Source organism: Balaenoptera acutorostrata, chromosome 20 (genome assembly GCF_949987535.1).
Source record: "Balaenoptera acutorostrata chromosome 20, mBalAcu1.1, whole genome shotgun sequence".
Classification (NCBI taxonomy): domain Eukaryota; kingdom Metazoa; phylum Chordata; class Mammalia; order Artiodactyla; family Balaenopteridae; genus Balaenoptera; species Balaenoptera acutorostrata.
Window position 1 is genome coordinate 27,974,228 of NC_080083.1, and position 24,444 is coordinate 27,998,671.

Genomic DNA, 24,444 nt, shown 5'->3' on the forward strand with positions numbered 1-24,444 from the left:
GCCTTCTGCAGGGGGGGACAGCCAGCCGAGGCAAATGGGGAGGTGCAGGAGGAGGGAGGGGTTATTTTGGTGCATTCTAAGGGGCCCTTCCAAGAGGGATGCAAGGGGGAGTGGGAGGGCCAGGGGGTGGGGACTGGGGAGTGAGCCAGAATATCCTTCTCTGTGCTGCTTACCCGCCACCCCAACTCTCCCAGGTTGCGCAGAGCTGGCCAAGGCCTTCCCTTACATGGCAACGGAGGAATCTCGTTGGAGGAGGGTGGTTTTTTTTTTTTTTTTAATGTTTGCTTCTTGGTGACAGCACATCCCCCTGGAGTTTGAAGTTTGGGGCAGGGCTAAGGCTGGGCTTTATCCTCACTGTCGTCTTGTCACCCTTCCTGCAACGACGGCCCCATGCCTCTCCCGGCACTCAGTGGACCACCCCCTCACACGATACAAATAGAGGGGCGAGGGGCAGGGCAGAGGGAGGGGGGAGAGGAGCAGGCATTCCTGCAGGCTCAGTAGCAGCGGTGAAGCGTGTGGAGGGGTCCAGGCAGGAGTGAGAACGAGGAGAGTCTGTCTTCGGTGCATGCGCCGTGGAAGGCACCGCGGTTCCACACGTGAGGTGTTCCGGGAAGTGAAGTAGGACTCTTGGCTCTTAGATTCCTTGGTGAGCTTGGATGGGCTCCTTCCTGTTCTGGGTCTCAGGTGTTTTCTCACGTGTGACAGGGAAGAAGAAACCCCTGCCTGGCATACCTCCTGGGGGGGTGGTGGCACAGGTGATTCTAAACACAGGGCATTTTGCCCCCCAGCCCCGTGGACATTTGGCAACGCCTAGAGGCATTTTGATTACTACAGCCGCGGGGTGGGTACTGGCATCTAGGAGTTAGAGGTCAGGAGTGCTGCCAGGTATCCTACAAGGCACAGGGAGGCTCCCACAACAAAGAACTGTGTGACCCAAAATGTTGAGAGTGTCGGGTTTGGAAAATTCTTGTGGAATTGCCCTGCTTCTCCGAGGCATGTGAGGGAAAAGGAGATCCTTTGGGGGATGGTCCACCTTTGGGACAAGATTTGATTTACTGAGGAATCAATAGAGTATCTGGTCACTCAGGAATACAGGGACAAGCCTTTGACAGAAACAACACAAGATAATTTTCCACACACAAACGGGAGGTTGCGGTGGATTCAGTGCATTGGAATGCATGTTACACTATGAGACCTGACAACAATCTAAGGATGTAGCTAGGGAAATAACAACAATAATGATAATAATCCTAATGAGGATTAGGATGATCATATTCCTATTCTGCTGAGAAAGAAACTAGGGCTTAAAAATATGAAGTCACTTGTCTAAAATCACACAGCTAAACCTCCAAGTGCTGGACCCCTCTCACATACTTGGGGAAGGAATCAGGATGCATATGATATTCTCATGAAACAAAGTCAAATGTCACTGTTAGGCTTGACTTCACTGCATTTACAAATACTTCCCAAAGGGAGGCCTTCCTTCTTAATTGCACTCTCCTCCACACACCTTGAGTACTTTGTAGCCACTCTTTTTGGGTCATAGGTCATGGCCTCCATGTCTGTCACCTCTATTGAATTGGGGTCTCTTTGAGCGTAGGGACCATATCTTAATCATCTTGACAGGTCTCTTTGAGCTGCAGTTTCCTCTTCCAGAAAATAGGAACAATGGTTTCCACCTCACCAGGTAGACCTCCATTAAATGTTTGTGGAACACCTGGATGAAATAAGAATGCTGACTTCCTTTCACGCCCCAGTCTCTGCGCCCCACCCCTTCACCCTTCCTCCTTGCTTGCTTGATGTCACCTTTGGGTGCCAAATGTCAGAGAAAGCAAAAGATTTGTGGAGAGTGTGAGAAGCGTCATTGCACTCTGAGGGTTTTATCTTATTTTTGAAAGGGTGGCTTATTGGAACTCAGTGGTATCAAGAAGAATTGGCCTTTGAGAATCCAATTTTCATGACAAATAGGAACCATAGTGGTAAGATTTCAACCTGCAAATAAACTTCTGCTCTGGCTCTTTGAATCGCCCAAGAATCGAATGTCCCTAAAGAGATGAAAATTTAGGCGGCTGCTTGGCTAACCCACAGAACTGTGAACGCCGGATATTTGCAGATGGCAAGACTCACACTTGGCCCAATGTGCTCGCCTCTGTGCCACTCACGATACATGTCCACTGGATGGAAGCCTCAGAAAACTCACTGGACCTCTTGGCCTTTACTCTGTTCAAGTCCGAGTCTGACATCATTATGCAATTATGTCTAGTCTAGATGCTGTGTGGTTAGAACATATGGTAAGAGCTTTGTTCACCAAATCATTAGTGGTTTTGGGGACACACCACTCATTCATTCATGCATTCTACAGACGTTTTTAGGGTCTTCCGTACAAACAGCTGTGTGCCCATGGGCAAACTAACGTCTGTGAGCCTCAGTTTTCTCTTCTATATAATAGGAATGATAAAACTCACGTCAGGGCTTCCCTGGTGGCGCAGTGGTTGAGAATCTGCCTGCCAATGCAGGGGACACGGGTTCGAGCCCTGGTCTGGGAAGATCCCACATGCCGCGGAGCAACTAGGCCCGTGAGCCACAACTACTGAGCCTGCGCGTCTGGAGCCTGTGCTCTGCAACAAGAGAGGCCGCGATAGTGAGAGCCCCGCGCACCGTGATGAAGAGTGGCCTCTGCTTGCCACAACTAGAGAAAGCCCTCGCACAGAAACAGAGACCCAACACAGCCAAAAATAAATAAATAAATTAAAAAACAAACAAACAAAAAACTCACGTCATAGGGTTAAATACCCAGTTTCAGGCATATGGTAGCTACTCAGTAAATGATTTATTATTATCAGATTCTAGAAAGATGTGAATTTCACAGTGTCAGTTAAGGCATAAAAGACATTTAAATAAATTTATTCAGTGACATACAAACAAGTGTTAACTGATGGCCCAGTGCATGTTGAGGACTCTAAATACAGCCCCTGAATGATCTTGGAAGGCTCCACAGAGGAGGTGAGACGTAAGTCTCAAGTAGAGAACAGCCAAGATCTTAGAGCTAGAATTAAGATTTAGTCAGTAAGGTCGTCAGTTAATAAGGTCACTTTGCCTCCAGCCTGGCACAGTACAGTTACTGTTATTTTCTCATGTTTGAGTTGAAGAAATTAGAAGTAAATGAGCTGAAGAGTCTTACGCACGAGAGTTAGATACTATCAATACGTTCTTTCCACAAATGAGGAAACTGAGGCATAGAGAAGATAACTCTCCCCCAGCGACGCATCATTAATCAGTGGTAGACCTCAAATGGGACTGCAGGTAGCCTGGCTCCAGAGACTAGGATTGTAACCCCTGGACTCAATGGGATCAGAGGCTCAACTGGGTTTGGAGTCAGACCAACCTGGATTCTAATCTCTGCTCCAGTGCATACTATCTTGTGAACCTGGGAAAGGCACTTAACCTCCTGGGCTCTGGTTTCCTTATCTGGGAACTGGAAATGATGATGATATCCACCCTGTAGGACACTCATAGAATGATAAATACATATGCAAAGAGTTTTGCATAGTTCCTTAGATAGAGTAAATTATACCTCAGATTGTCATAGACTCTTAAAGTTCACAAGAACTTTTGCAAACATGACTGCATGGAATTTGCTCAGATGCCCAATGAGGTATACAGGGGAGAGATTTTTATCTCCTTTCCATGGATGACAAAGTGAGCCTGAGAGGGAGAGAAGGGTGAAGGGAACTGTTTTAAATTCTTCCATTTATTTAACAAATAACAGCTAAGCAGCTCTTATATTCCAGCATCCCATTATCTTGAGGGGTATAAAGGATTGACCCCATTTTTCTGGATGAGGAACTGAGACTCAAAGAAACTATATAACTTGCACATGGCTATAGAACCAATCGTAAGCAGTACTGAGATTTGAACCAAGGTTTTGCGTGGACCCCAGGCATGCCCGTGGTAGAGTGATTTGCTCCTGGGTCACAAGGCAGAAAAAGGACAGCCAAGGAAGGCTCCCACCCTGGTCTTCCAGCTCCAGGTCTCCTCATTCACCTCAGTGAGTGGATTAGGGCTTCAAATAAGTTGTATTCCAAATTCTAAGCAAGCATTGGCTTATGCAAAAGGTTAAAAAGCCAGAACCCCAGAGACAGGAAGTATCACCTTCCTTGATTAAACATAGGAAATCTGCCCATTATGGATAAGATTTGCTGTCTACAGGAAACCTTCCCAGACATAAACTGATCCTATCTTCCAGCCAAAGTGATTTGGAGATGGCTTAACTAAAGAGATTTAAGAAGTAGACCCACCTACAAGGTAATCAATGAAAGGGGATAACTGACTTTGGGAAGTGCAGTCTACCATGAAAGTCTGTGAGAATGATGGGTGTGGTTCTGTGTTCTGTGCAACCAGAAGGTCTATATGGGTTCTGGAAAAGAGAGGGTGACCAGGAGCCAGAGATATGGGGCAAGTCCGGGTTCCTCCACTGTCAGTTGAATCACTCAACTTCTGTGTGTAAGATGGGAATAACAATTTTTTTTTTTTTTTTTTTTGCCAACACAGGATTATTTGAGACCCTAAAGACATAATGGTTGATGAAACTGCATTGTATAATATCTCTGACATTCTTTTCTTAGGGAAGAGTCATGGAGAATAGTAAAAAGAATTGGAGAGTAAAGGTATTTCTCTGTATCAGCAGCACAGTCCAGAGGAGAGAGGTACAACTTGGTCCTTCGAAAAGGGTAGTGGATCCTGCTTTTGATGTGTTTCACCAGGTCCTGCCTTATAAACATGATGATGATGATGTTGATATAGCACTTGGCTATCTACAACACACTTCCACACATGGTTATTATTTTCAATTCCCTGAGTTGACCATGCACTCTCTTACTTTCTGGCCTTTGTACAATGTTGTTATTGCTGCCTGGAATATTTCTCCCCTCTCTTTCTCAGACTAACTACTTAACCTTCAACATCAGTTCAGGTTATGTAATGGAAAGGACACTGAGGTTATCCTTGACTCCTCCCCTCTCTGTACGCTCCATAGCCAATCAATCACCAAGACCTGTCAATTTTACCTTCCAAGAAGTTCTTGCATCAACTCTCTCCTCTCCATCCCTAATCTTTCTATGACAAAAGACTACTCAATCTCAAGCCCAGACATTGCCAAGTTTTACTAATTGAGCTCTTCTTCTGATCTACCCTCTACATGATATACAGAACTCTTCAGTGGCTTCCAGTGAACCCTTCCATGATTTCACATGAGAGTCCCCTTCACATGAACCCTTCAATGGCTCCCAATGGCCTTGGAGAGAGTCCAAATTCCTGAATGTGGACTCCAAGGCCCTCCATTGCATGGCCCCTGACTTCCACCAGAGTTTTAACTGCCCCATCATTCTCAGGCACACTCCATGTGAACTGTACTGTATAGCATTCACCCTGAACTGTATAGAGTTCCCAGTTCACCCTGAACTGTATAGCGTTCCCAGTTCATCCAAGCTATTTCAGATCCCCATGCCTGTGGTCATGTCATTCCCCCTGCCAGGAATGCCTCTTCTCTTTTTGCTTGACTCACTCGTACTCATGCTTTGACTTGCTGAAGCTCCTGGGCTGGACCAAGAGCTCAAACAGCAACATTTGCCCACCTCAAGGTCAGAAACCAGTCCTGCTGCATCTCTATTGCTCTAGCACCTGGCTTAGCAGGTACGTAGCAAAAGTATGTTGAATTAGACCATACTAAGAGTTAAGATAGGAGTTTTAATCCTATCCTCTTATTAGCTGGGTGGTCTTGAGCATATCATTTCCCCTCTTTGGACCTCAGTAGATACATATTATGTAACTACCATGTGTAGACCTGATAAAAAGTTTAATTTCCTCCACTGTGAAATGGATCTAATCTTTAAGATCCCTTCAAATTCTAAATGATATGGTTGCCACATCAATTCCACAGGCATAATATTACCCCACTGTAATACGGAATAGTATCTAAATGGTGGCTTGGGGTCAGGATCAGTTGTAGCATGATTACCAAGAAATCAGACTTCACATCAGACGAAGAGGTTGTGAACAACTGATTGGTGTTTTCTTAGAGACTCAGTTTCCTAATCTCAAAAAATGGTGGTAATAAAAGGCCTACCTTGGGTTGATGGGAGGATGGAGTTAGATGCTGTGTGTGATGTGGTGTGTGGACCCTCTCGTGCAGGGTAACTGTAGAGAATGGCTCTTAGTGACCTGTCTCACATGATAGGGTATCGCAAGAGCTGTGAGGTTCAGCATCTGATTGCTGGTGCAAGGTATGCATTCTGAGATTCCAGACTTACAAGGACTGGGCTCAAATTTTCCATCCGGGGAGCTCACCAGCCAAAAAGGCTGGAAAAATAGCTAGCCGCCCTTAGTCATAACATACCACAGGGGCTGAAGACCCCAATTAGCCTCTCCAGTGCCCATGCCTGGGGAAGGCTTGTCTGGCCCAACCAGGGGCTTGGGTTCTTTCACTCTCTCCATCCGAGACAGAGTGTTGTTTCATTTGTTTGTTTGTTTTAAATTTATGTATTTATGGCTGTGTTAGGTCTTCATTTCTGTGCGAGGGCTTTCTCTAGTTGTGGCAAGTGGGGGCCAGTCTTCATCGTGGTGTGCGGGCCTTTCACTGTCGTGGCCTCTCTTGTTGCGGAGCACAGGCTCCAGATGCGCAGGCTCAGCAATTGTGGCTCACGGGCCCAGTCGCTCCGCGGCATGTGGGATCTTCCCAGACCAGGGCTCGAACCCGTGTCTCCTGCATTGGCAGGCAGATTCTCAACCACTGCGCCACCAGGGAAGCCCCTATTTGTTTGTTTTTAAAGTGGAGGTTCTCTAACCTCTTCCTCTTTGCCTCCTCCCTTGGGAAACTGTCCCTTTGCCTTTTGGGTGAGGCTAGCCCAGCCCTCCGAATGAGGGATCAAGAATGATCTTGATCAGTCTTGATCAGCAAGACAAGGGGATGGGAGAAACAGCAACTATGCCACCTCCTCATTGCTGCTGGGGTGTGTTGTCATGGATACCAAATGCAAGGAAGCAAAAGAAGCAGAAGAAAAACAAAAGCCACAGTATGCGTGTATGTATATGTCTGTGTGTGTGCATGTGAATGCCTGCACACTCCTGCAGGAGAGCTAGAGCAAAAGGGAAGGTGGTCATTTTAGAGGAGGCCTGACATTTTAACGATTGGGCTGAAATTGTCCAAGGTGGATTAACCTTTCCATTCACTATATGAGGTGACCCCTACATGATGCTACATGGTCAGAACGGACCCCAGAATCTTGGCTCCTGTCTTTCTTCTTCCCGTTCCTTGCCATTTGCCTCAATCCTGTAGAGTGCTCTTCTGAAGTGCTCACATATGGCAGGCCTGGTGCTAGGCTCCTACATCTCTTGCTTGCTTTCATCCTTGCTATACCCCTGCAGGGTAGATTTTGCTACTCCTATCGTACAGATGGGGGCAGTTAAGGAGGTTAACGGTGTAGGCTGTGAAGTCAGGACGTCTGAGTGGATCCCAGATCTGCCTTTTCCTCGCTGTGTAACCTTCCACTGCTGCTGTGTGTCCCAGTACTCTCGTCTGTAAGCAGTAGTACCAGTTCCTCACTTAGGGATGAGGATGCTTGGTGCAGGGCGTGGTAAGTGCCCAATAAATGACCGCTGCTGGCACTGATTTTTCTCAAGGACAAGCAGTGGGAAAGGAAAGAGTTTTCAATTCACTGTGACTGCACAGCACCTACCACGAATGGAGCAATAACACTACCATGGTTTCGCTCCTGTCGGGGTTGGAGGAGGACTGACAGGGTTAGAGCTAGGTTCTCCGAGCAGGTTGCCAGTCCAGATCTCTCTCACTCTAAAACTTGACCTCTACCTGATCATCACGTTCACCTGACTCAGATGCTGGGCTGATTTTCCCAGCCTGGGGAGGGTCATGCCTTTGGAAACATTCAGAGGAGTGGTAGTGGCTGGTCTCTGAGAGCCAGACTGTACCTGGCAGGGAGGAAGGGGCTCATCCTGGAAACATCCCGGGCACTGTCCCTTCAGCACCTCCATCCCTCTCACACAGCTCTCAGGGCTTTGGAGACTTGAGGAGTGTCTCTCTGACACTGTGGGCTAATAGGCCTAACTATTAACTAAATGCTTCATTCAGGAACACAGAAAAAAGATAATCACATTGAGGGTTTTTGAAAAGTGATTGGAATCTTGGGAGGATGGTAATCTGGCATATCATGGGTGTCACTAGCTTCTAGTCCCAGCTCCAGAGCTAACCAGTTTGGTTACTTTGGGCAAGTCTCTGCACCTCTCTGGGCCTTGGTTTCCCCATCTCTAATGTGAGAGGGCTGGAACAATGACACTCACTTTGCTCTAATGTCCCTTCCGCACTGGTCTTCTATGACTCCGGCCTCAAGTTGCTCCTGGTTTAAATAGACTGCAGTTCCTCACTGTTCCATCTTTTGTCAAACCTGCTACTCACAAGACAGCAGCATTTACACAAGAGTATCCCTACCTGGTGTTCACAGGCCTTTCCAGTGAGACACCAGTGATCTCTGGGGTTATCTCTCCCTGCTTTCCTTCTCTGGGTGGGGACAGGCTGAGTGCTCTTTGGAGAAGCACGTATTAATAACAGCAACTTGTGTGTTTGCTCAGGGTTTTAGAGCTTACAAAGGCATTAATATTATCAGTCACACAGCTGGGATGGGGTAAACAGCTTAGGTTCAACTTCAAAGTCTCTACTTTTAACAACCCCGCATTACCTATGTCTTCAAAAGATCTCCTTAAGTTGAAGTTGGAATTAACCGATGTTCATTAAACAAACCAACACATTCTGTTTGGATTTGATTTAAAAAGAAAAAACTGGAACCCCTTCTCATATCCAGTTACTCAGTTACTCATTCACCATATGTTTATCAAATGGTTAGTATGTGTCAAGCACTATTTTGGACTATAACAGAGTTGGAAATTAGAGTCAAATACAGCAGCTGCCCTCAAAGGGCTTCGAAATCTGGAGGTAGCCACATATGGGTTCATCCCAACTTATAAGTGCTGGACTAATGTGGTGAGATGCAGTATGCAAGATTGGAAAGAGCGTGGGTTTTGGAGTTTGAATCCTAGTTTTGAGTCATGGTTTTGCCACTAACTAATTAGGAGTCTGTGGGTAAATCACCAAATGTCTCTGAACCTATCAGTAGTAAGACCACTTAGGATCTCTGTTGGAGTTTAAATGATATAATGCACATAAAGTACGTAGGACAGTGCCTGTCACACATGGGCAGTTAATACCTATTTATGATTATTATTAATCATCAGCACTGTGGGAGGGCAAAGTATGGCTTGACAATTCCACCCTGGCCAAGGACTGAGGAGGTACCATGTGGGCTGCGCCCTGAAGTATGAGCAGGTCTTTCCTAGGTGGAATCCTCTTTGGGGTGATGGGGCAAGGGTGGGGCGGGACCATTTCAGGTAGAGCAGATGGTGTAAGAAAAGCGTCAAAGGGCTGACAAGTTCAGGCAGCCATGAAAGAGTTGGTGTGGCTGGTTGTTAGGGTAGAACAGAAAATGGCAGATTATAGTGGAAGGCAAATTGGGGTCATAGACTGTAAAGGACCTTGGGAGCCATGCTAAGGAAGTTAACCATGGTTCTATGGCTAAAGGGGAGACCCTGGAAGTTCGGAGTGTGTGCTAGGGAAATGGCAATCCAAGTGGCAATGTTGAAGATGGGACAAGGCTGGAGGTGGAGAAATTGACTATTAGGGTATTCAAAGGCAAAGACAAGAGATGACAAGGGCCTGAGCTGTATATAACTCATGGTGAGGATGAGGATGAGAGGATGGACAGAGGGGTAATTCAAGAGGTGCTGGCAGATACTTTGTTATTGAGGAGAGGCTGCTCACAAGAGGTAGACCAGAGTTTTTTGTGTTTTTTTGACCATATACTTGGGTGAATGGTGGGGCCATTACTCAGGAATGAGAACACTGAAAACTGATTAGAAGGTTGAGGAATAATGTTAGGATTCAGCTTTGAACTTGTATTTGATGTGGTGAAGTCTGGAAGGCAGTTGGCTCTGCAGGTATAGAGCTTAGGAGCAGAGATCTCTGGCCCAGGGCAGAGACCTGGGTGTTGGCCATCCAGGCGTGGTAGCTCCCACTGTGGGAAGCCCAGGGTTTCCCCTCAGGCAGTTCTATGAAAGGAGAAGAGGACAGTTGACCAGAACTCTGGAGAGCATCAATCTCCAAGGGTCCAGCCAGAAAGAGGAATCACACTGAACATGTCCCCAGGGGTCCCGGTGGGCGGGATCCACAGCACAGGGCCTACCTATGGTGCTTGCTTTCTAAGGGAAGAAGGAAGACACAGCAGAGCCCAGGCCCTTGGGCAACCAGCCTTGGAATGTGGTCTTTGGGGAAGCTGTCCAACCTCGGGGTGAGAGGCACTTGAGTCCACGGCTTACTTCCCAGCAGCCCCGCACTCGCGTCAGCATTTCTGCATCCGTCTTGGTCTCTAGCTCGAGGTTTGACCTTGACCAGGTCACTTCCCCTCTCTGGGCATCAGCTTCCTCATTTCCATGGTGGTGGTCACAGGTAGACAGATGCCCTTTAAAGTTCTCCATTCCCCGATACTACATGCTGACCCTTCTGGGGGCCTTGGCCCTACCTGGGTATGATGGTCTCTGTCCCTGAAATGAGGTGAGAGTGACACCAGTCGAAACCGTTTCTGGGAGCAAGTCACTTCTGGGTGATTCTTGCCAATAACTAGAAATGAGGAATTTCTAGAATTAAAACAAATTGGGGCTAATTTACCTGGGCTGAATTCTTCTCTCTGTTCATGTGAAACAAATTCCCTGGTTTCCCAACTTCCCTTCATCCTGATTTAACCTTTTCTCTCAGCTTTGCCTTTGGTCACTGGTTTTCCTCCTCATCTACTCTTTGGCTTATAATTTAAACAATAATGGTAAAAGCAACTGGCCCTAAATATACAGCCTTTTCATCAGCGGAGAAAAAGAAGAATCCATTGGATTCTTTCCCCCAGGTGTGGAACTTGCAGAAATGAAGACCTGGGCAAGTAGCTTGTCACTGCCTCTGGGTGGTAGGGCATTCAGCTTTTGTCCTGACTCGGAGGGGCACTGCACAGGCCCTGGAATTGGGGAGAGGGAAGGAGACCACTATTAGCTGGGCTCCTATACCCCACATGGAGCTACACGTATGGAACACACTAGAACACCCTAACAACCTGGTAAGGTACATGTCATTATGCCCCTTTTAGACATGTAGAAACTAAATCTCAGGGAGGTCAAGCTAATAGCCATAGACCAAGATTCAAACCCAGGCTGGTCTCACTCCCAAGTCCAAGATTCCCTCCCCACCCCCATATCAAACTCCTTTCTCTGGTAGAAAGGTTTTTGCCTCCAGGGCACGTTATTGTACAGCTAAAAATTCTGGCTGTGCCCCCCTGTGCTCTTTGAAAGAGATAATGGATGTGAAAGTGGTTTTAAACTGTAAAGCATTAGGTCTGAGTTAGTCATTGTCTAATTTTATTATTCCCTGGGCAGGGAAAGATCAAGTTTTAACTGTCCAGCAGATAAGGTAATCTCTCCCATTTTTAAGGATTTCAGATGTGGGGAAAGGTGACTCTTCCACCCACGCCTGGGGAGTCTTAGAATTTTCTCCATGGAATCACTCAATGCTATCTAGCTCCTGTTGGGAAAGCCGTTTTTTGGGGGTGGATTCCCTTTTCCTGGGAGCGTCCTTGATTTGCTAAAAGAGTTTATCTGGCAACTTAGCTATCCTTCCCCACATACTCCAGTGAGCAGGGACCTTGGGCATCAGTAGCCTGGGAGTCGCCGTAATCCCCAGAACTGACAGCATCATCGGAAAAGCCCTGGCTCTCTGCTCTGTATCACACACTGGGGCACATTCTTAAATTTTCCTTGGATCACTATTTAACTGGAGCTGAACTTTGAACTCCTAGTATCCTCAGAGTCCCAGATAGAACCTGGCTAATATCAGGAAGGTGATCAATTAGTGTTTCTCAATTTATTCAGTGTGGTCCTTCATCCTTATATATATTGATACATATATATATATAGAGAGAGAGAGAGAGAGAGAGAGAGAGAGAGAGCGAGCGAGCGAGCGTGTCTGTATGGGCCCCAAACTGTACCAGCGCTCAGGAATACCATGGCGAGCAAAATGGCAGGAGGTGACAGTCTACTGGAAGAGACAGAGCATGCAAATAACTGCAGATTATAAATACTAATACAAGTTGTGACATATCCTATGAAGAAAAAGTCCTGAGAGCTGAGAGAGCATGGATAGAGGGACCTGACCTGCTTTCTGTAGGAATGGGATCTAAAGGACAGGGTGGCATTTAGGGGTCCTGCTGGCAGAGAAGGCATACCAGACTAAAGGTGTAGCATGTGCAAAGGCCCTGAAGCAGCGGCGAGCTCAGTGTGTGAGTGAACACACATGAAAGACTGGGTGGCTGGAACACAGAGGCAGGGGGAGGGGGGCCTCAGTCGGGTAAGGATTCTGGCCTTTATCCTCAGAGTGATGGGAAGCCATTGAGAAGTTTTAAGCAGGGGAGTGACAAGACCACATGTGTGTCTTAAGGTCACTTGGGCAACAGCGTGGAGAATGGATTGGAGCTGGGGCGAGCATAGAATCAGGGAGACTGGCTGGGATTATGAACTCAGAGAGCACTAAACCCCTCTGCTTCTCCCAGCAGCCCAGCAGAGAGCTGAGTGCTGTTTGGATCTTGACTCCACCACCAGCTAGCTGTGCAACGTAGGGCGAATCACTTGAGCTTCCTGTTTTCCCCACGTTTCCACATCTGTAAAATGGGGGAAGAACTATTTCCCTTGCTTGACTAATTTTTTTTTTTCCTTAATTGAATAAACTGAACACCAGTTGGGAATCCTTTACAACCTGGGCTGGGAAGAGGTTGGCAAAACCAGTCGCTGCAGGGCCTGTTTGACTTGGCAGCGGCAGACCACCTTATCTGCCTTACCCTTATTCCACAGACCTACTGCACAGTCTGCAGATGTGTGGTTGGTTTCCTGAGCCCAGTCCCAACGAGGGAGAGATAGCAGCAGCTGGATGTCCCATTACTGATGGTACCAGCTACTCCTGCTGCCACCGTCTGGAATGAGCTCTGTGAGCATCTGTCCTTTCCTCAACTTCTGCGAGCTTCAGCCTTCCTATCAGTGAAACAAGCCTATGCACATTGATCCTTCCAGGCGATATTTGTGAAGCGCTGCTACTGGTCAGGGAGTAGGCTCTGGGGACGTTAAGACAGACCTACTTCCTGCCCTTGGGGGTGTTCACGTCTCATTGCACATAAAATTATGGATAGGAAAGTGCTTTTAACATTCTAACACTGTTTATACTTAGAACAACTCTAAAGGGAGGGTTGAACTGGAAATTTGGAGATTTTGCTTCTGGCGCTAGTTCTATTCCAAAGTAGCTAGACCTGAAACAAGTCCATTGACCTTGAGTTGACAAGCCTTAGTTCCTTCAGTCAAATGAAGGAGTGAAATTTAAGGCCATCCCACTTTATATGTTGTAATGCTATCTATCCTTGAAATCTGAATCCCCTTCCCAAATTCTGTAGCTGATTTCCTTTAGGACTTCCTTTTTTTCTTATTTCAAAGACTCAAAACTTGCTTTTGACTTTCAGTCTGCTCCTTCTATTAAATCCAGGAGGCTCAAATGCATAACGCCTACAGTGGTTCTGGCAGGGAATATAATGAGTGAAGCATGCCATAGGGAAAGGTGAGGACTGTGGCAAAGGAGAGGGGGCTTGTGCAATTTAAAGGGGAGAGCTTCTTCTCAGCTCCAACAAATTATTCTTTTATACAAAGAGGCAGGCTGGATCGAAGTTCCGTTTTCCTTTAGAACATCTCAGTTTTGTCCTTTTCTCTCCCTTCCCCCCTGATCACACTGTCCTCCAAAGATAGACAGTAGCAGTCTCTTATGTGGTCTTCCAGCCTGCAGTTTTACCTTTCTAATCTTCTTTTACACAAACCTAAGCCAGAAGAATCTTCCCACTTCATCCCTTCCTCAAGAACCTACAATGGCTCCCTGTGGACCCCAAGTCAGTTCACTGCACTTTAGTTACTGACCTTAGAATCTGATGAAAATGACAGACTTTCCTCCCAGAAAAAAACATACGTATATAGGTAACTGCAAATTATAAATAAGAACTACAGACTGTGACACATCCTATGAAGAAAAAATCCTGAGAGCCAAGAGAGCATGGATAAAGGGACCTGACCTGCTTTCCAACCTGGATACCCATCTTCTAAGCACCACAGGTTAAGAACCCCTTTCCTCAAGAAAGTGCAGCACTGAGGGCTAAGTGTGATGGAGAGAAGGGGGATGATTCATTCCAGCCAAGGAAGCCCAAATGGAGGAGACATGACGCCCCGTTGAAATCACACAGTCCTGGATTTGAGCTTCCACTCACCAGATGTGTGTCCTTGGGCCAGTTATTTAACCTCTCTGAGCCTCGATTTCCTCATCTGTATAATGGCAATAATGCTTCTCATTTCACGATGAAGATGAATTAATCAACGTGAAGCACCGGCTGGTAGCATCACTCAAGGAGTGTCAGCACCTTCTTTGCCCCTTGGCCTCTCCCAGGTTTGCCTGTGCTCCTTTCTTCATATCACTGTCAAATGCAAATACATTGGCTCTATCAGGACACTTTTGTCTGCTGGGAAAAACCCTACTGCTCCCCAAGCCGTGCTTGTTTATCCCTGCTCTCTTTCTTTTGCCCTGTCGCTACCATTCATTCATTTATTCATTCACTCACTCATCTTGATTATAGACTGAAATGTTCTCCAGGCTTCTCAGATTCCTCTCTCTTCTGGGCAAGCCTAGAACCTCCCTGTGTGTGTGTAGGGGAGGAGTGGGGGCAGGGGGAAGCTCTTCTGTCTTAGATTCCTCTTCTGTGCATGGCCCCTTGCAGGCCTGAAACATCAGGGGTCTTTCTGACCTCTCTCTCAGTCCCCACATCCAATCAGTCACCAAGTCCTCTTCAGGCTTCTGGCAAATGAGCTTTATGTTAATTGGCATTGATGTTTCTCAGGTATCAACTCTTATTGATTCTTTCTGGGCCTCGGCAATTTCCTCCTTAATGAATTTCCCAGGAGCCGTTATCCCATTTCCAATCCATCCTGGACGCTGGCACCAAACTTAAATTGAAAATGACTGTACCTTTTTATTTTTGTGTCTGGGGCATGCAACACAGAGCCTAGTCTATAGAAAGTGATTGTGGTAGATTAAAGATGGCCACTGATTCTTTGCTATTGCTTCCATTGAGGGGTGATGTCTAATTCCCTTCCCCTTGAATCTGGGCTGGTCTTAGACACTTGCTTAACCAACAGACTACAGCAGAAACAAGGTCATGGGACTTTTGAGGCAATTTCATAAGAAGTCTTGCAGCTTCAATCTCAATCTCTTGGAATGCCTTCTCTTAGAGTCATGTGCTGCCATGTAGGAAGTCCAACTATTCTGAAGCCACCAGGCTGTGAGAAGACCCAAGCCACATGGAGAAGCCACTTGTAGGAACGCTAGTCAACAGGTCAGCAGAGCTCCCAGCTGACAGTGAGGGCCTAGAAGCCATTTTGGGACTGGATCTCTAGCACTCAGCTAACCCCATGAGTATCAGAGATGAACTGCCCATCGGAGCCTTTCCCAGATTCCTGACCCACAGAATCATGAGCAAAGTAAAATGGTTATTTGAAGATTGTTAGTTTTGGTGTAGCTCGTTGCATACCAGTAATAACCAGAACAGTGCTCAAAAACTTTCTGTTGAATGAATAAATAATTCCTTTGCAGTAGTGCACTAATGGTGTCCCTGCCCTATTCAAGAGCTCTTCATGGCTCCCTATTGCCTGAGCAATAACGTTTTGTGCCCTTAGTTGGCGTTCAAGGTCCTCCATAATTTGTCTTCAGCCTGCTTTTCAGACCTTATTGCCCACTCTCACTTGGTGTGGATCCATCCTATACTAAAGTTTGTTCGAGCTGTGTCCCAAACACGCAAATACTTTTCCAACATCATGTCTTTGCTTATATAGACTGCTTTCTCCACCTAAATGCCCTTTCCTCCCATAAACCCACCTCAGTATGTCCACAGTCAATTTGTCCTTAGAGATGTGAGTCAGGTGCCTCCTCTGGCTTCCCAGGCCAGCAGGGAGCCCTCCTCTTTCTGGCCCGGGTTTGTTTGCTGGTTTGTTTAGCTCCTCTTTCAGCACTCACCCTGTTCTTCATTCCTTACCTCCCCTATTGCATTGTAAGCTCCTTGTGTTTGGGGAAGGGGTGAGGGAGAGAGGTCCTGGCACATAACAGGGTGCACAAAAATGTTCTGTGTGGCTTCCCAGGCATGAATCCCTACAGAGCTTGAGTTGAGACTGGACAGCACGTAATGTGGCACGTGGTGTCTCCCAAGCCAGGTGTACGTGTGGTTGAAGGGAGGAAGGGTATTTAGAAGAAACATAGGCTTTAGCATAAGCTCAGATTTTGAGCCATAACCGTGCCACTTACTGTGTGGCTTTGGGTGAAATGCTTAAACTCTCTGAGCTCCAGTTTCCTTATTTGGGAACTAGAGACTTTGGGTGAGAATGTGTATAAATGTGCTCAGCGCTTGGCACATTGCAAGCCATTAATAATTGCTTGCTGAATAGATGCAACAGAATGGTTGATCAGCTTCCTGATGATCAGTTACAATTACGTCAATTTGGGAGAGAACTTTCCTTCAACACCACCCCCCCATAAATAAAAATTGAAAAAAACCAAAAAAAAACCCAAAAAGAGAACAGTGAAGAGACACAATGGAGACCACCTAGCTACCCCAACTATATTAATCTGTGTAATCTTCAGCAAGCCCCCACTGAGGTCTCAGTCTTCTCATCCGTAAATTGAGCGGTGGTCATTGGAATCTAAGCTCCCCTCCAGCTCTGACATTCCAAGAGCATTAAAGAAAAAGGATGAATCACCCCTTCAAAATACCAGTATGGGCTGGGCCCTCCCCCGGTCGTCCCCATCCAGCACAGCCAAGAGCTCTTAATACACAGCCAGCTTCCTCTTGCAGCTGCCACCAAACTTCAACCCCCTTTCCCAGGAGTCTCAGAAGCAAGACTGATAATGGACCCCTGGCCTTCTCCATCTCGACAGGGAACCAGATCCCATTCCCAGACTCTGGGGGCCAGAGGGTCCTCCCCTAGGGGGGCTGGCTTTCTGTGGACATTTGGCCTCAGTATGCTTGTGCATCAAGTGTCGTCGGGGTGCTGGAAGGGCAGAAGGAAGGACAAAAGGGAAGAGTTGAAAATAGAGGGTTGATGAGTGAATTCCTGCAATCAGGGCAGGAGGGCTGGGGTGCTGGGAAACCTTGCCATTCTCTTCCAGGATTTCGAAAAAGTTGATGTGACTGTATCAGTAATGGTTATAAATCTCCATTCGGGGGACGCGTGGTCCCTCAGCAGCTGCATAAGTTCATAGACACAGGCTGTCAAAGCCTCAGAAGACACCAAGATCAATTTTCCTCCTTACAGGAGATAGGCACTGGGTGACCGCAGATGACAGTTTTCTTGCCTCTCTGCCCAGAGCTCTCTACTCCTTTCCGCGTTGATGCTATTATTAGTATTATCAACATTAATAATAATGGAGACGTAACCGGCTGTGCATTAGTCACAATGTTCCAGGAGCCAGCACCTCCTTCGCTCTCTGGTGGGACTGGCTGTGTCCTGCTGGGTCTTCCCTCCGTGTCCGGAACGGCCCTTTGAGGCTGTCTGTCCGGTGGTCTGTCTATTGCCGGTCACGTCTGCAGCCCGGGTCCTCCTAGCTCCCGCGGGCTCCCGCTCTGAAAGCCGAGAAGCTCGCCGGCTGCGAGCGGGTTTTCCAAGTGGGCAGGGGTGGGGAGGAGGGGCGGGCGGGCGGGCCAGCGGGCGGAGGGAGGAGGGGGCGTCGCGGAGGGGAAGACCTCGCATTGTAATCCAGTGACACTGCCAACATGGGGGTGGGGGGCGCTGGCCTCGGCGCGCTCTCCGAGTTTTGGCTGCCCGCCCAGCTGGGAATAACTCTCTTCGCATAATTCGCGTGTTTACCAGGCATGAAAATTCTTGCTTTCGGCTCCCCCCACCCCCCGTAAGCCCCCTCCCCTTCCCCTCGCCCCACCACCTCCACCCCTCGCAAGTGAAACTCTGTCTAAAAAAATATTGGCCCGCGGCACAGAAAGTTTTGCATAAATTCATAAGTGATGAATGGCTGATTTTAACGTTATTTGGGTATTTGTCAGAACTTAACAAATATACATGGGGACGGCGGTTCATAAACTTAAACATCTCAATATCCCCTTTCTTCTGGAAATAAATTACGTTTGTTTGCCCGGCTTGGAGTCTTAAGGTAGCCGACATTAGGAATATTTTAAAAGCCATCATCCATCGAGCATGTCTCCCAGGCGCCAGGAAGATTAAATGAAAGAATCATAAGATGGAGGTCTTTAACTTTTAATCCTTTTACAATGAAGCCTCAGATAGTCGCGGGGGCAGGGTGCCCTCTCTGGGGGGAATAATGCCGTTATTCCTCGGCTCTCAGTTAATGAATACCCTAACGTCTGTCCCACGGCTGACGGAGGCAGAGCCGGGGAGGGGGCTCCGGCTCCCGAGCCAGGCTATTGAAATGAGGAGCCACCGAGGCTGCGTCGGGAGGGAAGAAAGCGCCCGGCTGGAGGGACAGGGCGGGCGGGGCCGGGGGCATTGAGACTGCGCTGGGGACCCAGCGCAGGTTTGAAATAATTAGCATAGATTCCCCGGGACTCCGGACTGGGGGTGGGAGGCCGGGAGGGACGCCGGGAGGGAGGCGCGGGGAGGTGGCAGGGGGGTGGGGAGGGAGCAAAGGAGAGCGACTTTGGAGTCCAAGATAAATAAAAGGAGCGCTGAGCAGTGTCAGGAAGCCGGCCCACGTGGAGCTGCGCGGATGGGCGCCACCGCGGACTGAGGCGGAGGGACGCACGCGAGTCAAGAGCTGGCCCCGAGAAGTTGGCTTTTTAAGGGGTGGGGTGGGGGTGAGGTCTTGCACGCCCCTTTAAGGGGTAACACGTCTGTTGCCCCTATGTAACCCAAAGCTCAAAGATCCAGATTCTGATTTCTCCTCCCTCCCCCACCCCCAAGTGGAGTAAGTGTCTAGAGAGGGGGGCACCCCCGGTTCCCAACTGCAGATCCCAGTGGTGGCGTTTTACACCCAAATTCGGACTCCTCTGAAACCCTGACCCTCTGAGAACCTCCTTAGGTCCCAGGGGAGGGGGGAGGTGAGTGTCAAATCTCCCAGCTATCCCCGGAAATTCTGGCTGAGGGCCTGGGATTTCGGGGGCTCAGACCTGCAGGATCCCTGAGGTTGCGTTGATTCCAAGGGATCGCCTCAGCGAGCACCACCACAGCTTCCGGGAGTGCAAAGGGTTAACGCGGGCTGGATATTGAGGTGGGGGGGGTGCGAGGCGGGAGGGGTGTCGGGATCTGGGTGGGCGCGCTCTGATCTCCCCCCCCATTCCTCGGGGGTCAAGTTTCAGCGGCACTCCGCCCCCAGGGTAGGTGTGAAAGACACGTGTCCCCATTGTGAAGGGCCTGTCAGGCAGGACAAAGCGGCCGCCCACCCTCCCCCCCGCCCCTCGGCCCAGCCTGGGGTCAGCTCCAGGGGGCCGGCTGGGTGTCGAGGTCACGATGGGCCTGAGCTTTGGTGACATAGGGAGAAAAAGCTGGGAGACTGGGCGGAGGCCACGTGATGCTCAAGTGAGGAGTTTGAGAATAGCTCCCCCCCCCCCCCAAGAAAAACTGAGCGGTCACTTCCATCACACCAGAAGACGGGATGAGCCCCTGCTCCCAACAGGCATAGTAAGCACAGCGGCACCCCCAACCCGCCCCCTCCCACCCCTCACCCCCCCATCAATCACCAACACAGAGAATCGCAGTGTCGAGCGCAGTCGATTTTAGTGGTTTTCTTTAATCCTGCTCTGCACTTCTTTCTCATTTACTACACGGGATATTATAAAGAATAAATAGCAGATACTCTTAATTTACAATGATTAGTCATTCCATTTGTTCTCTATATTTACAATAACTGTAAAATAACATTGAACTCTATAGCTTCTTCGAGGTCCAAGGAAAACCAAAACACTTTCCGAAGAATGGAAAATAGCTTTTTAAAAGTCCTTCTACAAAAGTTCTCCCCTCTCTTTGTACTTTAAGAAAAAATAACATTTCCCCCCTGCTTCGCCATGCGAAGGGCACTGGAATATAAATAGCAGGTTAACATTATTAGCAACAACCAGAATAAGTCTCTCTTTTCTCTGTTCTTTTTTTTCCTTTTGCTTAAAAAAATTTTAAAAATACAGTAGAAGCCGGTAACTTTTAACGTATAATACTGACCTTTTAATAAGTAAATTAAAACTGGGACCGTATATACATACACATATACATTCCTACACAGTTAAACAGTGCATTACATGAACCAGAAAGCTAGGTCTCTGTAGCCGGAAAAAAAAAAAAAAAAAAAGTTCATTGAATCCCCTCGCGAGAGGGTGGTGGAACTGGTTGGAGACTGTGCGGGGGGCGTCGGTGGGGATCGATCAAGTGTCCGGGTGCGGGCAGGGGGCCCTGAGTTCTAGCATGAGCACTTGCACTCGGAAATGATGGGGTACTGGATGGGAATCCAGCCGCAGCGCTGGCCCCCGCGCCGCTGACAGCGCCACCGCAGCACCGTGAGGTGCACGGACTTGGACGGCTTGCACACCATGCCCTCTGGCACGGAGCACGAGCGCTTGCTGAAGCAGCTGCCCACCTTCACGTAGCGCGGCCAAAAGCGGCTGCCCAGGTCGTTCCAGGCGTACAGCACCGGGCAAAAGGTCTGCGACCACAGCCACATCTGTAACTTCCTCCGCAGCTTCTTGCTCAGGCGCTGCTTCTTGCCCGGGGCCAAGCCCTCGGAGAACTCCAGCCCTTTGATCTCGCTCGGCATGGCCCCCGACGGCCGCTGCCGCAGCAGCTGGTCCAGCTCCGCCAGGTCCTCGGCGCCCCCGGCCGCCACCGCGCCCCCGCCGGGCCGGTCCTCGGGGGGAGAGGTGGCCATGAAGCCCGGGTCATAGTGGCCCCCGAGCAGCGAGCGCAGCAGCGTCTCGTTCAGATCCTTCTCCTTGGGGTCAAAGATAGGGTCCGGGTGTTCGATGAGGTCCACCAGGGGCAGGTTGTCGCTGGGAGCCGGGCGGATGTGGAGATAGTGCTGGCCGCCGGCCGGTGCCGCCCGCAGCCCCAGGACCACCACCAGGGCGTAGAGGGTGACCCCCAGGCTGGGGCAGCGCTCCATGCCTCCGGCGCGCGCCCGGGGCTGCTGCTTCGTCCCGCGTCCCCGGAGGAGAGCACGCCGAGCCCGCGGCGCCGCCGCGCTCCCCCGTCTCTCCGGAGGCGGCTCACCCGAGGCTGCGCAGGCGCAGGGCCGGCAGCATGAGTCGCCGGCAGAGCCCTTCGCGCGGCGCCGGCTCCCACCGGGGCGGAAAAAACGCACACAAGTTGGCCGCAACTCCTCTCCCAGGTCTACTCGGGAAGGCGGCCGCGGCGGGGCATCCGAAATTACTCCAGGGCAACCGCGGGCGCTGGGGGCGCCGGCTGCTCGCTGCCTTCCCGGGTCGGCGGCGGCGCAGGGCGCGTGGACTGGCCGCTCTCTCCGCCTCCTCCTCTAGCTGCTCGTCGTCCGGCCGCTCTGTGCAGCGCCGCGGGCCGAGCCGGTCCTAGGGGCACTTCCCTCCGCCTGCTCGGGGCTCCGCGGCCGTCTCTGCCCGGCGGACTCCAGCGGCGGCGGCGGCGGCGGCGTCCGCGCACGTTGGCACCGGTTTGTCTGTCTCGCAGGGTCCAAGCCTTTAAATTTCCTGCACTTTCAGCTCCATCACCATGGAAACCACTGACTCTCTCGGCGTTGCCCCCTCCCCCTTCTTCCCCCCAAACAACAACCCCACCCCCCACTTCTCCACCCCCGAGGAGCCGGAGCCGCACAGGCTCCGGGGGAAGCCGCCTGCACTCGCCGCGGAGGCGGCGGCGGCGGCTTCGGCAGCGCCCGGGCTGTGCCCCGCCGGACCCAGATGCCCCGGGAAGCCGACAGTCCGGCTGCCCGCCGGAGCTCACAGGCGGCGGCGGCGGCGGCGGCGGCGGCGGCGGCGGCAGCGGCGGTGGCGGCGGCGGTGGCGCTTGGCAGGTCTCCGCGCAATTTTCTCTCTCCCCCACCACCCACCCCCCTTCTCCTCCTCCTGCAAAATGCACCGCCCCCCTCCTTTCTCCTGGAGCAATGCAACTGGGGCTCTAGGCGCCCCGCCAGGGCCAGTCCTGGGGAAAGCTCTCGGCGGCGCTGGAGCCGGGCTGGAGGGTGCAGGGCCGGTTTTGGGGGGTGCTCGAGGTGGGGCTGGGAGGATTCTCACTAGCTGGGTACTCTGCACCGGTAAGGGAGCTGCGGGGAGGTGCTGGAGGCTCGTTTCTTGGTGCAGTTCGGTGCAAGGAATTTCTCCATGTGCATGGAGCTTTTTCCCCGGGCGCGTCTCGCCTTCCTCTCTCCCAGGCTCGGTCTAAGTCCCCTGCCCCTCCCCCCAGCGCGCGCGCACACAGACACACACACACAGACACACACACACACACACACACACACACACACACTCTTTGCGCCGGAGGAGTCCGGGAGCCGCAGCGTTGCGCAGCGTGATGTAATTCCTAGGAAGCTGTTACCCGGGCCCACAAGGGGGGTCCGCTCCTCACCCTCCTCCTCCTGCTCCTAGGCCGGGTCTTGCACCCTGAGTGGCCGAGCTGCAGGGGCGCGTCCGGCTTGCCTGCGGCTCCCCTAGCCGGCCTGGCTCCGCGCAGCTGCCGCTCGGCTCCCTGGGGGCGGCGCGCCCTCTGCTGGCCCGCAGCAAGCCCTGCACCCTGCGCTGGCGGGGCGGCCCTGCGGGGTGGGTTTGTCTGCTGTCCGGTCTGTCCAGCTCAGTTTCTGCTCTTGTGTCCGTGTCACTGTGTATGTGTGTGTACGTTCTTGTGTGCGTGTGGGTGCGTGCGCGCTGACGGGTCTGTTCTGGCTGTTCAAAGATGAACTGGCAGTAGGGGACCTGAGACCTGGCTGGGGTCCGTCCAGATAAAACTACGTTAACCTCGGACAAGTCACTTTTGTAGCACCACACACTTTACTTTCTGCATTAGTGACGTAACTACATTACTCCTCCAGTTCTACCTTTCTGTGATTCTAAATAAACCTTCATGATGCTTTCTCTTCCAGAAGCAGTTTGTTTTTGATGGTAGATGGATATTGAAATGACACTTCCGGTTAATTTTCCTTTGGATGAGGAGCTGAATCCAAGCTTCAAAGCTCAAACTCAGTTTCCTCTGTGGTGGATGTGATTGGAGTCTGGAAAACGCTGGAGAAGAGAGACTTGGTGTGGATGACTCAAGCATTCACAGCGTTCCACAGAGTGGAGTTAGGAGGTCTCGTTGTGACAGCCTAAATCACTCCAGTTTCTTTCCCCAAAGATCTGGTTTTTCCTTTCAACCTGTGCTGCTCCCACCCCACCCCCACCCAACACACACAGAAATTTATCATCTGTCTAAGGAAGCAAACACACTTTGTTTCATGGCACGGTCTTTCTGCAAAACGCCAGCAATTGAGAGGGATGGCCAGTTTCAGCTGAAAAACCCTTTCTTAAACTTTCGAGTCTAGACAATATCTAGAATTAGACAATCAAGGTAATGCCTACAAGAAAATCTTGCTTTAATGAATATGGGAGATAAGAACAACCAATTGGTTGTTTGAATTGCATTGATTCTGAAATAATGTGGGACTAGAACCCAGCACACAGTAGGATCTTAAACAGTACTCCTTTCTTTTTGATGTGCTTTAGGGGGCTTGGCACTGGTTTATTTTCTTAGGAAGATTAAATGTTCCAGAGCAGTTCTGCCACTGCTGTGAATTAACTAAGAGAATAATTTTTCAGTAAAGAGTTCAAAAGGCTAAATTCTAGCCCAACTCTCCTGAGATGGTGGGTTCCAGTTAGTGACATTCTCTTGTGCTGTTTTCTATTGATCAATCTCCTCTCCTTTCCTTCAAATCACCTATTTTTGTTTGAAAACCAGATCCTTCAGTCCTTTATTTAGGCAGGGTAGAATGAAAACAAACCATGTTAGACAATAGATTGGGTGACCTGTTTATAGAGTGTCCGCTAGGTGAACACCATGGGGGGGGGGAAATGCAAAGGAGAAAGAAGTCACAATCGATTGCTACCATCCAAGACATTGCAGTTCAGTTAAAGGGGATATGGCAAGTGTATGAAGAAAACATTAAAAGGGTGTGTAAAAAATCTATAAATTTCCCTAATAGCATAGGCCAGTGTTTCACAACCATTTTAAAACCCATGCCCACTTTTGGTAAATATTACAACTTCATGC

The 24,444-nt window shown here is 49.8% G+C and overlaps 1 protein-coding gene across 1 annotated transcript; it reads right to left on the reverse strand.

The window, feature by feature from the left end:
- Positions 1-19,958: 19,958 nt before the first annotated feature.
- Positions 19,959-21,937, reverse strand: NOG (noggin). Its single transcript, XM_028164964.2, has one exon. The coding sequence runs from the start codon at positions 21,335-21,337 to the stop codon at positions 20,639-20,641; it is 699 nt and encodes a 232-aa protein (XP_028020765.2). The 5' UTR covers positions 21,338-21,937; the 3' UTR covers positions 19,959-20,638.
- Between the last annotated feature and the right edge of the window lie 2,507 nt (positions 21,938-24,444).